We start from the raw sequence: 13386 nt of genomic DNA, 5'->3' as shown, positions 1-13386 counted from the left end.
CACCCTATTTAAAAAGGATATAGATTTATTAGAAAGGGCTCAGAGGGGAGCAATCAGGATGATTTCTAGGCTGTAATGGACTAAGTTGGTAACAAAGGGTTGAGCAATTTGATTTACTGTCACTAAGGAGAAGAGGAAATATGAGCCAGCCGGAGGGGTTGAATGGCCTCCGCCTGTTCCTATGCACCAGATCAACAAAATAATGAAAGGTCGAAGTCGGGAAACTAACTTGGACACTAAGCATACAACTAGGCCCAGAAACACAAGATTCACAAGCCTGAAGCAAGTTTAGGGATTAGAAAAAATATTTCTCACAGGATAGTGGATGTAGAAATGAAGGGTATTCATTCAGGGTCACTAGACCCAGTAACTGTTGGTGAGGGATTGAGGATTGGAGTGATATTAACAGAACTGCTTGACTTTTATTGCAGGGTAAGTTGGGGGGGGGGGCGGTGGTAGGTAGAAGGAACTCAGCGGGTGAGTAATTTGAACTGGGGCAGTGGGTGTAAAAGGGGCGGTAACAGATCGCCCGCTCACATACACATCGTGGCGAATTTTCTGCTCCATTCAATGGAAAGGGAAATCGGACACAGTGTGTAACATGAAGCCAATCTGCTACCTCATGTTTAACACCCCTGTTGAAGTTGAAAGTTTTGCCCGGTGTCTCTTAAAGTAGGCAATCAATAGTTTGGGTACATGAATCCATGGTAGAATGTACAGGGCACCGGGTGGAATAGATTGAATGACCCTTTCACCCGTTCCTTAAAGCCATTGACTTAGCTGGAAATGATCTTTATATGTGCAAGCAGGGTTTCCAGTCAAGTTACAACAGGAGTCGCTCCAAGAAAATTTCTGGCCGTTGTGACATGACAACTCCCCTTTCAAATCAAGATGGTTCTCAAGCTGCAGCCTCCAACACCTCATGGATGCATGGTCTCAGATGGGGACCACGGCATCCCAAAGCTCAGGGTGACTGTTGGTGACTTGACCTGACGTGGACAAGTGACAAGGCTATGCATTTATCTCTTGCTCAACTAATTGCAAATAGTACAGGCCTTACTGTTACCAGGGTGCAAAAGGCATTGTGGTCTTTTTGTGACTATTCAGAGAGTGCTCTATCTTTCAGGTGCAGTCCAGCATCTAGTTAGTGTTATCCACCCATCTGGTGCCTGATGGCAGGGTCCACCAGTGTGGGATGTTCATGAGACCTGTGCACTCGATGCTTTCTTGGCAGGTTTCCAGCACATCTTCCACTTGTCCTGAACGTCACCAGTGACCAAAGTTCATTGGCTGTTTGTCAGGCTGTATATGCACCATTCATGCACTCAATGTTTCCTTTGTGACAGTTGTTCTAGTAAACACCTATTCTTCTCCCTGCATCTTCACGGGTCTCTCTAGATCTGTCACTCACATTGGCAGCAAACATCCAGGCTTTATACTCAGCCACTTTAGCAAGGTGTTGGAGGGCTGCAGTCACTCGTGGAACTGAACCCCAGTATCATTCAGTGAAAAGCACAGAAATAAACACAGCTGTACACGAAAGGTACAATGAAACTGGAAGTTGGTGGAAATACACAGCAGGCCAATTAGCATCCACAGAGAAAGGGGCTGGTTCCAGTACTTCACACATTCACTTTCATCAATACAAACCCAACACAGCACAAAGAATGGCCGTTTTTCCTCACTGGCCTGCTATGTATTTCCAGCTTTTCCTTTTTGTGTTTCTAAGATCGACATTCCAAGTAAATTTTGTTTGATAATCGCTCCTGTTAAGCACCTTGGGACAATTTACTACATTTTAAAGGTGATTAGTAAAAGGACCAAAGGTGACACAAGGAAAAACTTTTTTAAGCAGCAAGTATTTATGATCTGGAATGCACTGCCTGAAAGGGTGGTGGAAGCAGATTCGATCGTGGCTTTCAAAATGGAATTGGATACTTGAAGTTGAGTAGAATGGGCCTATACTGTCTGGAGTTTAGAAAAATGAGAGGTGATCTCATTGAAACATACAAGATTCTGAGGGGACTTGACAGGGTGGAGGCTGAGAGGTTGTTGCCCCTGTCTGGAGAGTCTAGAACTAGAGGCCATAGTCGCAGGATAAGGGGTCGGCCATTTAAGACTGAGATGAGGAGGAATTTCTTCACTTAGAGGGTTGTGAATCTTTGGAATTCTCTAGCCCAGAGGGCTGTGAATGTTGAGTCATTGAATATATTCAAGGCTGAGATAGACAGATTTTTGGACTCTAGGGGAATCAAGGGATATGGGGATCGGGTAGGAAAGTGGAGTTGAGGTTGAAGATCAGCCATGATCTGATTGAAAGGCGGAGCAGGCTCGAGGGGCCGTATGGCCTACTCCTGCTCCTATTTCTTATGTTGAAGGGAAAAAATGTGCAGGGCTACAGGAAAAGAGTGGGGAGTGGGACTAACTGGATTGCTCTTACAAAGAGCCGGCATGGGCTCGAAAATGGCCACCTTCTGTGCTGCAATCATTCTATGATCAAAGGTGCTATACAAATGTAAGTTGGTGTTGTACATGGGAGAGGAATGACAGGACGCCACCTGGAATAAGTTTGGGTACTTTTGTTTTTATTGTTAATTAACAGTGCATCCCTTTGATAAGTTCTTATGTTCAGAAGGGTAAATGCCCAGAAACACAGACTGTACACACTATACAAAGAAACCACAAGGTGGCAACACAAAAACATTATCCTTGACAGCTGCTCTCTGCTTTATTTTATTTAAATTATACACAGCTTCATGAAATATTCTCTTATGGAAAATATATAAATAATTTCTTCTCATTTTTAATCAGACTATGTTACAGGTATACAATATAAATCAGGTTTCATGTTCAGTGACCTATGAACACCAGAACATCCCAATAATGTAGCAGCTTATCACAAAGAAACAAAACCAAACACATCCACAATGATGGCGGCAATGTCCATCTTCAATGCTCTCCCTTTCTCAAACAGGTGCTGCCCTCCTCTAACTTCTTACCCTTCCTCTCCAAAGAAAAACACACAAAATAGCACACGATTGCTGGACCAAGAAATCGCAGCCACCGCACTTGTGTGACTCAGAGGAGGCCAACAATTCTTTTCAACCTCCTCATTCCTAGAACACATGGAAGAAAGAGTGTGCACATACAAGTGTGGAAGACAAAAACGGAGAGAATGAGCATGAGAAAGACAGACCAGATTCACAGACAGCAGGAAGGAGAGGCAAGTACACAGACCATGGGATTGACAAAACACAGAAAGAGGGGGGATTCTTGAGACATCTATGTAATCCTGACATTCAGAATTTACATGGCAGCTTTGGGGATAGAAAAGGACCAAAAAGACAAATGGCCATAAAAATGAATAGTGAATCGGTGACACTCAGTTGGTGGCGAGGAGCAGCCGACAGATTTAACAGTCAACTTGAAATTAGTGTTCTTTCTGCTGCGCCGCAGGCTGACAGAGACGAGAGGTGGAATCCTGCAGTGTCCTGATCGATGGGCGAGAACTCGCCTGCAGTTACAGCAGTGTGATTTGCACTTGGTGCTGGGGGAGGCAGAGGAGACCGATGATGGGACAACCAGATGGAAGACAGTACCTGTGAGGTGTTGGGGGCACTGTAAACCCCTTTCACCTTGTGTTTAAGTATTACAGGGATCCTATAAGCAGCTCCTTTCTCAGCAGTTCCTCGAGAGATGGATCTGTGTATAGAAGTAGCACCATATTTTGGACAGCAGCTGCTCACCCACCCCTTCATGCTCTCCTCTCACTTTCGTACTATTGGCTGCTGGAGGCTACCATTTGCTCTGGGAGTGAAAACATTCTTCAACTTCCCCCGCACTCCAAACACTATTCTCAGGCACGCAACCCACAGATTCCTCCTACCCCCGACCTACAGATCCCACCAAACTCACCCAGGAGCCAGAAATGCTAACCCCACCCCCTCAATCCTGGGACACAAAGAACCTCTCTCTCCCTCCCATCGAGTCCGGACCAAAGACCCCCAGTGCCGAGAGCCTTACTTATCATTTAGACTTAAAAAGGCACTGCTCAACTTAATGTCAGGTAGAAGGCAGGTGATTGTGATAGGCAACCCATTGGAGACACACCCACTCCCTCCACGCTGCTCTATAGTCCACGTGTTTAACAGATGTACAACAAGCCCCCTATTACAAGGGCTCGGGGAGAGGAACTCTCTTACGAAAGGAGCACTGGACAGGATGGGGGCCCAGTGACCAAACATTCCCTTCCTCTCCCCGTGACAGCTAATCATTGGAGTTTCAGGTCATTTGTACAAAAACATCTAGAACGATCCACAACTAACTTAGTGTAACTCACTCACCAGTGAAGCTGTGAGAAACTCCCCTCTTCCTCAAACTGTATTCAAAACTAAATCTCACTCTCTCACACACACACACACCTCAACTTCAAGCTACATTCACAGTAGTAGATGAGCCGAGACCCCCCAGGAGGACAGGGGTCCAGTTGTGAATAAGTCTAATCATGAGCTTCTGTAAGTTCTATGCAAAGCCCACCGTCCAATTCCTGCCCCTCACATACACACTGTTGAGCGCTGAGCCCAATATTCTGCAGTACAAACAGGGCCCTGATTTAATTGCTACTGTCATCAGGCACAGTGCTGAACACCAAGTACCTGGAGATTCAAGCACACACTTACGTCAGGGCACCTCAGGGGATTCCAACCAGGAATAGGGTCTGAGTGAGTGAGCGTGGAACAGGAAAGAGGGTGGCTATGGACCAATAGTCCCAGGTCGAGTGATGTGAATGGAGTGTGTGACCCACCCCGTACCGTGCTCAGCAGGAGAACCTGTTTAAGGTCAGGTCGCCATTGAGAAAGGGTAGTCGGACTTTCCTCCCCCTGAAGCAATGATGGTGTTTGTGGGTGTTCAGGTCAGACCCGCCCCTCGGATCTCTCACACAGAAAGCAGTGCACCCAGGCAGCCTGCCCGAAGTCTGCAGCCTCCCTTCCCACTTGTACCCGTGAAGCTGACATCTTTACCTGACACCCCTCCCCCCCGCCCCACAATGTGATGGTCTATGACTGGAATCCCACCTACCATTCAAACACAGCACCGCCTTCGGATGTTGCTCACGTTGGCGACTGGAGAAGTCTCCAGATCCATTCAACCCCATCTGAAAGGAGAAGCTTCCTCACAATCTCACTCAAAGGAGGGGCACCCTGCCTCATGCCCAGCACTTCTCTGGGCACCAGCGCCCGAATGTATAATAAACAAACAATGCCCAATCTGTGGAATTTCACATCAAACTGGGAAGTCTCCAGTCCTGCTCCCTACTGGCCCCTTCCTCACACTGAAATGTGTCAGATTAGTGCACTCAGTGTCCAGGTTCCCCTCTCACATTAACATCTATTTGTGTTAAATTAAACAAGCAGGTGAAGTAGCCCCAGTCCAGCAACTGAACAAGACGAACTCAGGGAGTCAGAGAGCCAGTGAGAATTAGTTAAAGGAAGGGTGAGGAGAGAGAGAAGACAGACAGAGAAGGAGAGGAGGTGGGGATAGAGACAGACAGAAGGAGAGGAGGAAGGGAGAGGCACAGGCAGTGATTGAGAAAAAGAGAATGAGAATGAATTCAACAAAGTACTTCGATCAGTTTGGACATGATTGGATTTTCAGCCCTCAATGACCCAGTGAGGGAGGTGCCCTATGTACCCCTGGGGTGTGGGAGCGGGGGTGTCCTACATACCCCTGGGGTGTGGGAGGTGTGGGAGGGGGGGTGTCCTACATACCCCTGGGGTGTGGGAGGGGGGGTGTCCTACATACCCCTGGGGTGTGGGAGGGGGGGTGTCCTACATACCCCTAGGGTGTGGGAGGGGGGGGTGTCCTACATACCCCTGGGGTGTGGGAGGTGTGGGAGGGGGGGTGTCCTACATACCCCTGGGGTGTGGGAGGGGGGGTGTCCAACATACCCCTGGGGTGTGGGAGGTGTGGAAGGGGGGGGTGTCCTACATACCCCTGGGGTGTGGGAGGGGGGGTGTCCTACATACCCCTAGGGTGTGGGAGGGGGGTGTCCTACATACCCCTGGGGTGTGGGAGGTGTGGGAGCGGGGGTGTCCTACGTACCCCATGGGTGTGGGAGGTGTGGGGGTGGGGGTGTGGGAGGGAGGGTGTCCTATGTACCCCTGGGGTGTGGGAGGTGTGGGAGGGGGGTGTCCTACATACCCCTGGGGTGTGGGGGGAGGGGGGGTGTCCTACGTACCCCTGGGGTGTGGGAGGGGGGGGTGTCCTACGTACCCCTGGGGTGTGGGAGGGGGGGAGGGGGAGGTGTCTTACGTACCCTTGCTGTTTCCTACTGATCTAATACACCAGTTGATGTACTGTGCTGGAGAGGGACCTTTGATTATTTCTGAGTGCATTAAACTGCCCTCTCAACGTACCCACAATACAGGAACAGTCCTGCAACTAGTTACTGCTGGGATGTCACGTGCCAGTTAATGCAAATCTGCCCTTGTTGTGGGCCTCTCAGAGCAACGCCATTGATAATTTTCCCTGCAGCAAGGAAACATCTGAGTTAAAGCTCGTCTGTACCGCGTGTTAAAGCAACAGGAGCCTGATCTCTGTCCACCTGTGCTCGTCCAGTCGATTTAATTTAAATAGATTATTACAGTGTGGTCCGCACAGATTTAAAAATAAAAAGCTGCCCCTGCCTGCTTAGTAAAAGGGGATTGAGTGAACCTGAGGCAGAGTTTGAAGTAAATGAGGGGTAGTGCTGGCAGAGTGAGACAGGCTCAGGCTTGGGATTAGTCAGCCTGTCTGTTTAATGGTGCCGAGCGGGCAAATAATAGGGGAGATCCAGTCAAGTGCCACACACACAGTGCCCGCTGCTGAGGACTGTGCCACAATCTCCATCACGCCTCCAGTAGTGTTAAGGATACCTTCACGTCCAGGACAGAGGGAAGGGAAATAAATAAGAACAAGCCAGACACTGAACGAGGCCCTGACCGCATGCACAGAGCAGGATTCGTGTGCCCGTCCACGCCCTGCCCTGCTCTGCTGGTCACAGCGGTGAATATCTTGGTACCGGTAGATCCTGGGTGAAGTAGGCTGGAAACAGCCCATGGTTGGGCGAAGGTTTGGTGATGTGGAGACAACTCCGTAACGCTCTCCTGCGATGCTTCGGCACGGGTTCGGTCAGGACGCTAGGGACGGCTCAGCTTTCACCTGCTTCGGTGATACAAGGGTAGTGTCTGCTTCCTCGTACAGCTGCCGGAGAGCAGAAATACAGTCAGAGCGAGGACCCAGAGCGACAGAGGCCGCGCGCCAGAACCCAGAGCGACAGAATCATTGGTCAGAGAGAACCCCCAGACAGCGAGACCCCAGAGAGAGAACCCCCAGACAGCGAGACCCCAGAGAGAGAACCCCCAGACAGCGAGACCCCATAGAGAGAACCCCCAGACAGCGAGACCCCAGAGAGAGAACCCCCAGACAGCGAGACCCCAGAGAGAGAACCCCCAGACAGCGAGACCCCAGAGAGAGAACCCCGACAGCGAGACCCCAGAGAGAGAACCCCCAGACAGCGAGACCCCAGAGAGAGAACCCCCAGACAGCGAGACCCCAGAGAGAGAACCCCCAGACAGCGAGACCCCAGAGAGAGAACCCCCAGACAGCGAGACCCCAGAGAGAGAACCCCCAGACAGCGAGACCCCAGAGAGAGAACCTCCAGACAGCGAGACCCCAGAGAGAGAACCTCCAGACAGCGAGACCCCAGAGAGAGAACCCCCAGACAGCGAGACCCCAGAGAGAGAACCCCCAGACAGCGAGACACCAGAGAGAGAACCCCCAGACAGCGAGACCCCAGACAGCGAGACCCCAGAGAGAGAACCCCCAGACAGCGAGACCCCAGAGAGAGAGAGAACCCCCAGACAGCGAGACCCCAGAGAGAGAACCTCCAGACAGCGAGACCCCAGAGAGAGAATCCCCAGACAGCGAGACCCCAGAGAGAGAACCTCCAGACAGCGAGACCCCAGAGAGAGAACCCCCAGACAGCGAGACCCCAGAGAGAGAACCCCCAGACAGCGAGACCCCAGAGAGAGAACCCCCAGACAGTGAGACCCCAGAGAGAGAACCCAGAGAAAGAACCCCCAGACAGCGAGACCCCAGAGACTGAGACCCCAGAGAAAGAACCCCCAGACAGCGAGACCCCAGAATCAGTGACCCCGCAGAGAATTACATTAAGTCTACACAGCACAGAAACAGGCCTTTCGGCCCAACTGGTCCATGCTGGTGTTTATGCTCCACACGAGCCTCCTCCCTCCCTACATCTCACCCTATCAGCATATCCTTCTATTCCTTTCTCCCCCCTTGTGTTTATCTAGCTTCCCCTTAAATGCATCTATGCTATTTGCCTCAACTACTCCTGGTGCTAGCGCGTTCCACATTCTCACCACTCTTTGCATAAAGAAGTTTCGGGATTTATTAGTGACTGTTTTATATTTATGGCCCTTAGTTCTGGTCTCCCCCACAAGTGGAAACATTTTTTCTATGTCTACCCTATCAAACCCTTTCATAATCTTGAAGACCTCGATCAGGTCACCCCTCAGCCTTCTCTTTTCTAGAAGAGCCCCAGCCTGTTCAATCTTTCCTGATAAGGGTATCCTCTCAGTTCTGGTATCATCCATGTGAACCTTTTTTGCACCTTCTCCAATGCCTCTATATCTTTTTTTATATTCTGACCAGAACTGTGCACAGTACTCCAAATGTGGTCTAACCAAGATTCGATACAAGTTTAACTGGTGATTGGTTTACCATTTTTATGGCCTTATTAACCTGTGTCGCTACTTTTAGTGATTACATAGAATTTACAGCACAGAAACAGGCCATTCGGCCCAAGTGATCCATGCCAGTGTTTATGCTCCTCACGAGCCTCGTCCTACCTCTCTCCCTCTGAGAATCTCTAGATGGAGAGGAAGCAAAAGCACGGTCAGAGTGCAGACCCTCAGACAGAGAGGCACCCAGAGAGAGCAAAAGCGACTCCCCCCAAACCCCAAGACAAATGTAGGAAGCTCCTCTGACACCAAGGAGTCCCCCACCAGACAGGGAGAGTTCCCCAGAGAGAGAAAATTCCCTAGAAACAAAAGACAGTGACAGAGATGAGGAAATATCCCCCTCAAAGAGACAAGGGACCCCTAGATAGACAGACGGCGAGATCTCTGAGGCACTGGTGGTGAAAGTCTCCTCCCAGATTCAGTTGGCAGAGAACCCCTCCCAGACCAGAAAGTCCACTGACACAGATGGTGAGAGACCCCCCCCCCCCCCACAGAAAGAGGGAGACAGAAACCAGCTAGAGTAAAAAAAAAGTAAGAAAGCCCCTCCCAAAGAAAATGGATGCGCCACCCTCAAGACCGCCCCCTGCCGTTGGAGATGGCATGAGATCCCCAACTAGTAAGGAGCAATATGATCCTCCCAAGAGGCCGGCAGTAAGAGGACCCCCTCCCCGATTAGCAAGCATTCCTGTCAGGAACTTACTGGTTGGAACTGAACGTCCTGGAAGAGCTCTTGGATAAATCTGCGGGAGAGGAGGCGGAAGGTGCAGTTTGCCAGCAAGTGGGAAACCTCAGAGTACAGACAAATGTCATCGAAAGCATGAGGGAACTTCTCCTTTATCCTGGAGAGGGAAAACAGAACAGGTGTCAGAGTAACAACAGAGCGAGCAAAACTCAGCAACATCTTTTAAACAGCAGCCAGTAAGCGCAAGTGGCAAAACACCTGGGAGGGCCGAGGAAAACTCTGCCCACTGGGGTGGGGTTTGCATCCACAGGCAAGTGAGACCACCCTGCTCTCTCACACTTGACTCAGTCACTACTGCAAGTCTGGGAGCAGGTTCCCCAAGGACTTTGGGGAACAGTACATCAGGGGCAATAATGTGACTGAAGGAAACAAACTGGAGGAGTGATGATTGACCTCAGCTGTGGGGTGATGAAGCTGCAGTGACAGGAAGGAGAGGACCCAGTCCCGCTGGGATTCTCACAGGTGTCCTTGTGGAGGGCTGAGCAGGTGGTACCACTTTTTATTTCTTCTTGGTGACTGGCAAGGCCACATTTATTGCCCATCTCCAACAACGGGGAGGCTTGCGAGGCCATTAAGAATGAGCCACATAGTGTGGGACTTGGGACTCCACTTTGGGAGGAAAAATAAAAAAGCAAAATATTATTTGAATGGAGAAATACTACAAAATGCTGCAGTACAGGGGGATCTGGGTGTCCTCGTACATGAAACACAAAAAGTCAACATACAGGCAGCAGGTAATCTGGAAGGCAAATGGAATATTGGCCTTTATTTCTAAGGGGATGGAGTATAAAAGCAGGGAAGTCATGCTACAACTGTACAGGGTGCTGGTGAGACCACACCTGGAGTACTGCGTACAGTTCTGGTGCCCTTATTTAAGGAAGGACATACTTGCATTGGAGGCAGTTCAGGGAAAGTTCACGAGGTTGATTCCGGGTATGGAAGGGTTGTCTTATGAGGAAAGATTGAACAGGTTGGGTCTATACTCTTTGGAGTTTAAACACAGAAAATAGGAGCAGAAGTAGGCCATTCGGCCCTTCGAGCCTGCTCCGTCATTCAATATGGTCATGGCTGATCCTCTATCTCAATACCATATTCCCGCTCTCTCCCCAAACCCCTTGATGCCTTTTGTGTCTAGAAATCTATCTAGCTCCTTCTTAAAATATATTCAGTGACTTGGCCTCCACAGCCTTCTGTGGTAGAGGTTCACCACCCTCTTAGAAGATTGATATGGAGATGCCGGTGATGGACTGGGGTTGACAATTGTAAACAATTTTACAACACCAAGTTATAGTCCAGCAATTTTATTTTAAATTCACAAGCTTTCGGAGACTTCCTCCTTCCTCAGGTGAACGATGTGGAATTTCCACATCGTTCACCTGAGGAAGGAGGAAGTCTCCGAAAGCTTGTGAATTTAAAATAAAATTGCTGGACTATAACTTGGTGTTGTAAAATTGTTTACAACTCTTAGAAGAATGAGAGGGGATCTTATTGAAACATACAAGATTCTGAGGGGATGTTACCCCTCATGGGGGAATCTAAAACTAGGGGGCATAGTCTCAGAATAAGGGGTCGCCCGTTTAAGACGGAAATGAGGAAGAATTTCTTCTCCCAGAGGGTCGTGAATCTTTGGAATTCTTTACCCCAAAAAGCTGTGGAGGCTGAGTCATTGAATACATTCAAGGCTGAGTTAGACAAATTTTTGATCAGCAAGGGAGTCAAAGGATATGGGGAAAAGGCGGGAAAGTGGAGTTGAGGAAAAAATCAGATCAGCCATGATCTCATTAAATGGCGGAGCAGGCTCGAGGGGCCGAATGGCCTACTCCTGCTCCTATCTCTTATGGTCTTATGGGACTGGGGTCATGAGTAGGCCAGACTGAAAGGCAGTTGGATCTTTATGACAATCCAGCAGCTTCCATGGTCTTCATGCACTGGCACCAAAACAATGCAGCAACTTGCCAAGGTGGGATTTGAACTCTCGACCACTGCATTACCACACCAACCACGAGTGAAGTCCAGATATTCAAGGGGAGGGGAAGTGAGTAACCTAACGTATTTTTGACGTTCTACCCAGTGACTGTAAAAAGAATGCCCTGGAGGTGATTTAAGGAAATTCGTTCTTACGTCAAGAGCCCAGTTTCATGGCCTTTTGTCCCCACTGAGCTGCTCAGATTAATGACCAATCGTAAGACTTCTTTCCGTAGCAGCACACGGCAGGCAGGCGTGTCGTCCATGATGGGATTTCCTCCTGTAACGGGGAAGGCACAGGTCTAACCAGGTGACAAGAGGAGAGCATTTTAACCATTTACAGCCGTACACGAATTTAGGTACAATCGTGGGGACTTCCAGCAACACAGCTCTCGGCCAATCCGTTCCAGTCTCAATCTTACCCATCACCCTCACACCAAACCCTGACCTAAACCCTCTCCCAGACACTTACTGATGTAACCCCAACTCCAACAATCTCCATTGCAAACCTTCCTCTGTAAACCAGACCCTAATTCCCAGCTTTCTTTTCTTAACCAGCCCCCCCACAACCCGGGCAGACCCTGGCATCCAGCTCCCTCCCCATGTTTCAAACACTGTCTCATGTATAAAAGACCAGGCTAGAACAGATCCATTCACCCATAGCTCAGTCTCCACTGCCACCCACACTCACCTATTACTATATCGACGCTCTTTATGCTGCTCACTGACCCCTGTGACACGACATCACTGCACCCAGAGATCCCGGAAATCTTTGAGGAGCGAGGTGTGACTTCCAGGTGGGTGTGGATTGGTATGGTGGGCACACAGCAGTCAGAGTATGGAATGTCTGGAAAATCTGAAACAAAAGAATTTTAGCATTTAAAGAAAGATTTGTTTATATAGCGCTGTCTCAAACTGCAATTTTACACTATTTGGCTGGAGGGAATTCAGATCAGTTCATATTCGGAAGACGCTATAAAGTTAAAAACACACAGCTTAGAACATAAGAAATAGGAGCACGAATAGGCCATACGGCACTTGAGCCTGCTCCACCATTCAAGATTATGGCTGATCTTCAACTTCAAATCCACTTTCCCGCCCTATCCCCATATCCCTCGATGTCCAAAAATCTATCGATCTCAGTCTTGAATATACTCAACGACTCAGCATCCACAGCCCTCTGGGGTAGAGAATTCCAATTATATGAGTAAAGAAATTTCTCCTCATCTCAGTCCTAAATGGCCGACCATATATCCTGAAACTATGTCCCCTACTTCTAGACTCTCCAGCCGGGGAAACAGTCTCTCAGCAACTACCTTGTTAAGCCCCCTTAGAGATCACCTCTCATTCTTCTAAACTCCAGAGAGTATAGACCCATTCTACTCAATCTCTCCTCATAGGACAACCCTTTCATCCCAGGAATTAATCTAGTGAACCTTCGGTGTACTGCTTTCAAGGCAAATATATCCTTCCTTAGGTAAGGAGACCAAAACTGTACAGTACTCCAGGCGTGGTCTCACCAAAGCCCTGTACAACTGCAGCAAGACTTCCTTATTCTTGTACTCCAACCCCTTTGCAATAAAGGCCAACGTACCATTTGCTTTCCTAATTTCTTGCATGTTAACTTTGTGTTTCATGAACAAGGATACCCAAATACCTCTGAACACCAACATTTAATAGTTTCTCATCATTTAAAAAATATCCTGCTTTTCTATTTTTCCTACCAAAGTGAATAACCTCACATTTCCCTACATAATATTCCATCTGCCACCTTGCCCACTCACTTAACCTGTCTATATCCCGTTGCAGACTCTGTGTCCTCCTCACCATTTACTTTCCCAATAAGCTGACTAATTTGATTGAATTTTTTGAGGC

At 48.9% G+C, this 13386-nt stretch overlaps 1 protein-coding gene across 3 annotated transcripts in view; it reads right to left on the bottom strand.

Moving 5' to 3' along the window:
* Positions 1 to 2564: 2564 nt before the first annotated feature.
* rictora (RPTOR independent companion of MTOR, complex 2 a) overlaps positions 2565 to 13386 on the bottom strand; it is a 302106-nt gene continuing 291284 nt past the window's right edge. For all 3 annotated transcript variants that reach the window (XM_067982377.1, XM_067982379.1, XM_067982378.1), the window contains 4 exons: positions 12203 to 12367; positions 11668 to 11791; positions 9505 to 9643; positions 2565 to 7242 (listed from right to left, as the gene is read on the bottom strand). In XM_067982377.1, the coding sequence (XP_067838478.1) occupies positions 7171 to 7242; positions 9505 to 9643; positions 11668 to 11791; positions 12203 to 12367 (500 nt within the window). In that variant the 3' untranslated portion in view covers positions 2565 to 7170. The remainder of the gene's footprint in view (positions 7243 to 9504; positions 9644 to 11667; positions 11792 to 12202; positions 12368 to 13386) is intronic.

The sequence above is a fragment of the Heptranchias perlo genome, chromosome 4, assembly GCF_035084215.1.
Source record: "Heptranchias perlo isolate sHepPer1 chromosome 4, sHepPer1.hap1, whole genome shotgun sequence".
Taxonomy (NCBI): Eukaryota; Metazoa; Chordata; class Chondrichthyes; order Hexanchiformes; family Hexanchidae; genus Heptranchias; species Heptranchias perlo.
The sequence above is the reverse complement of the archived record's forward strand: the minus strand, read 5'-3'. Positions and strand labels throughout refer to the sequence as shown.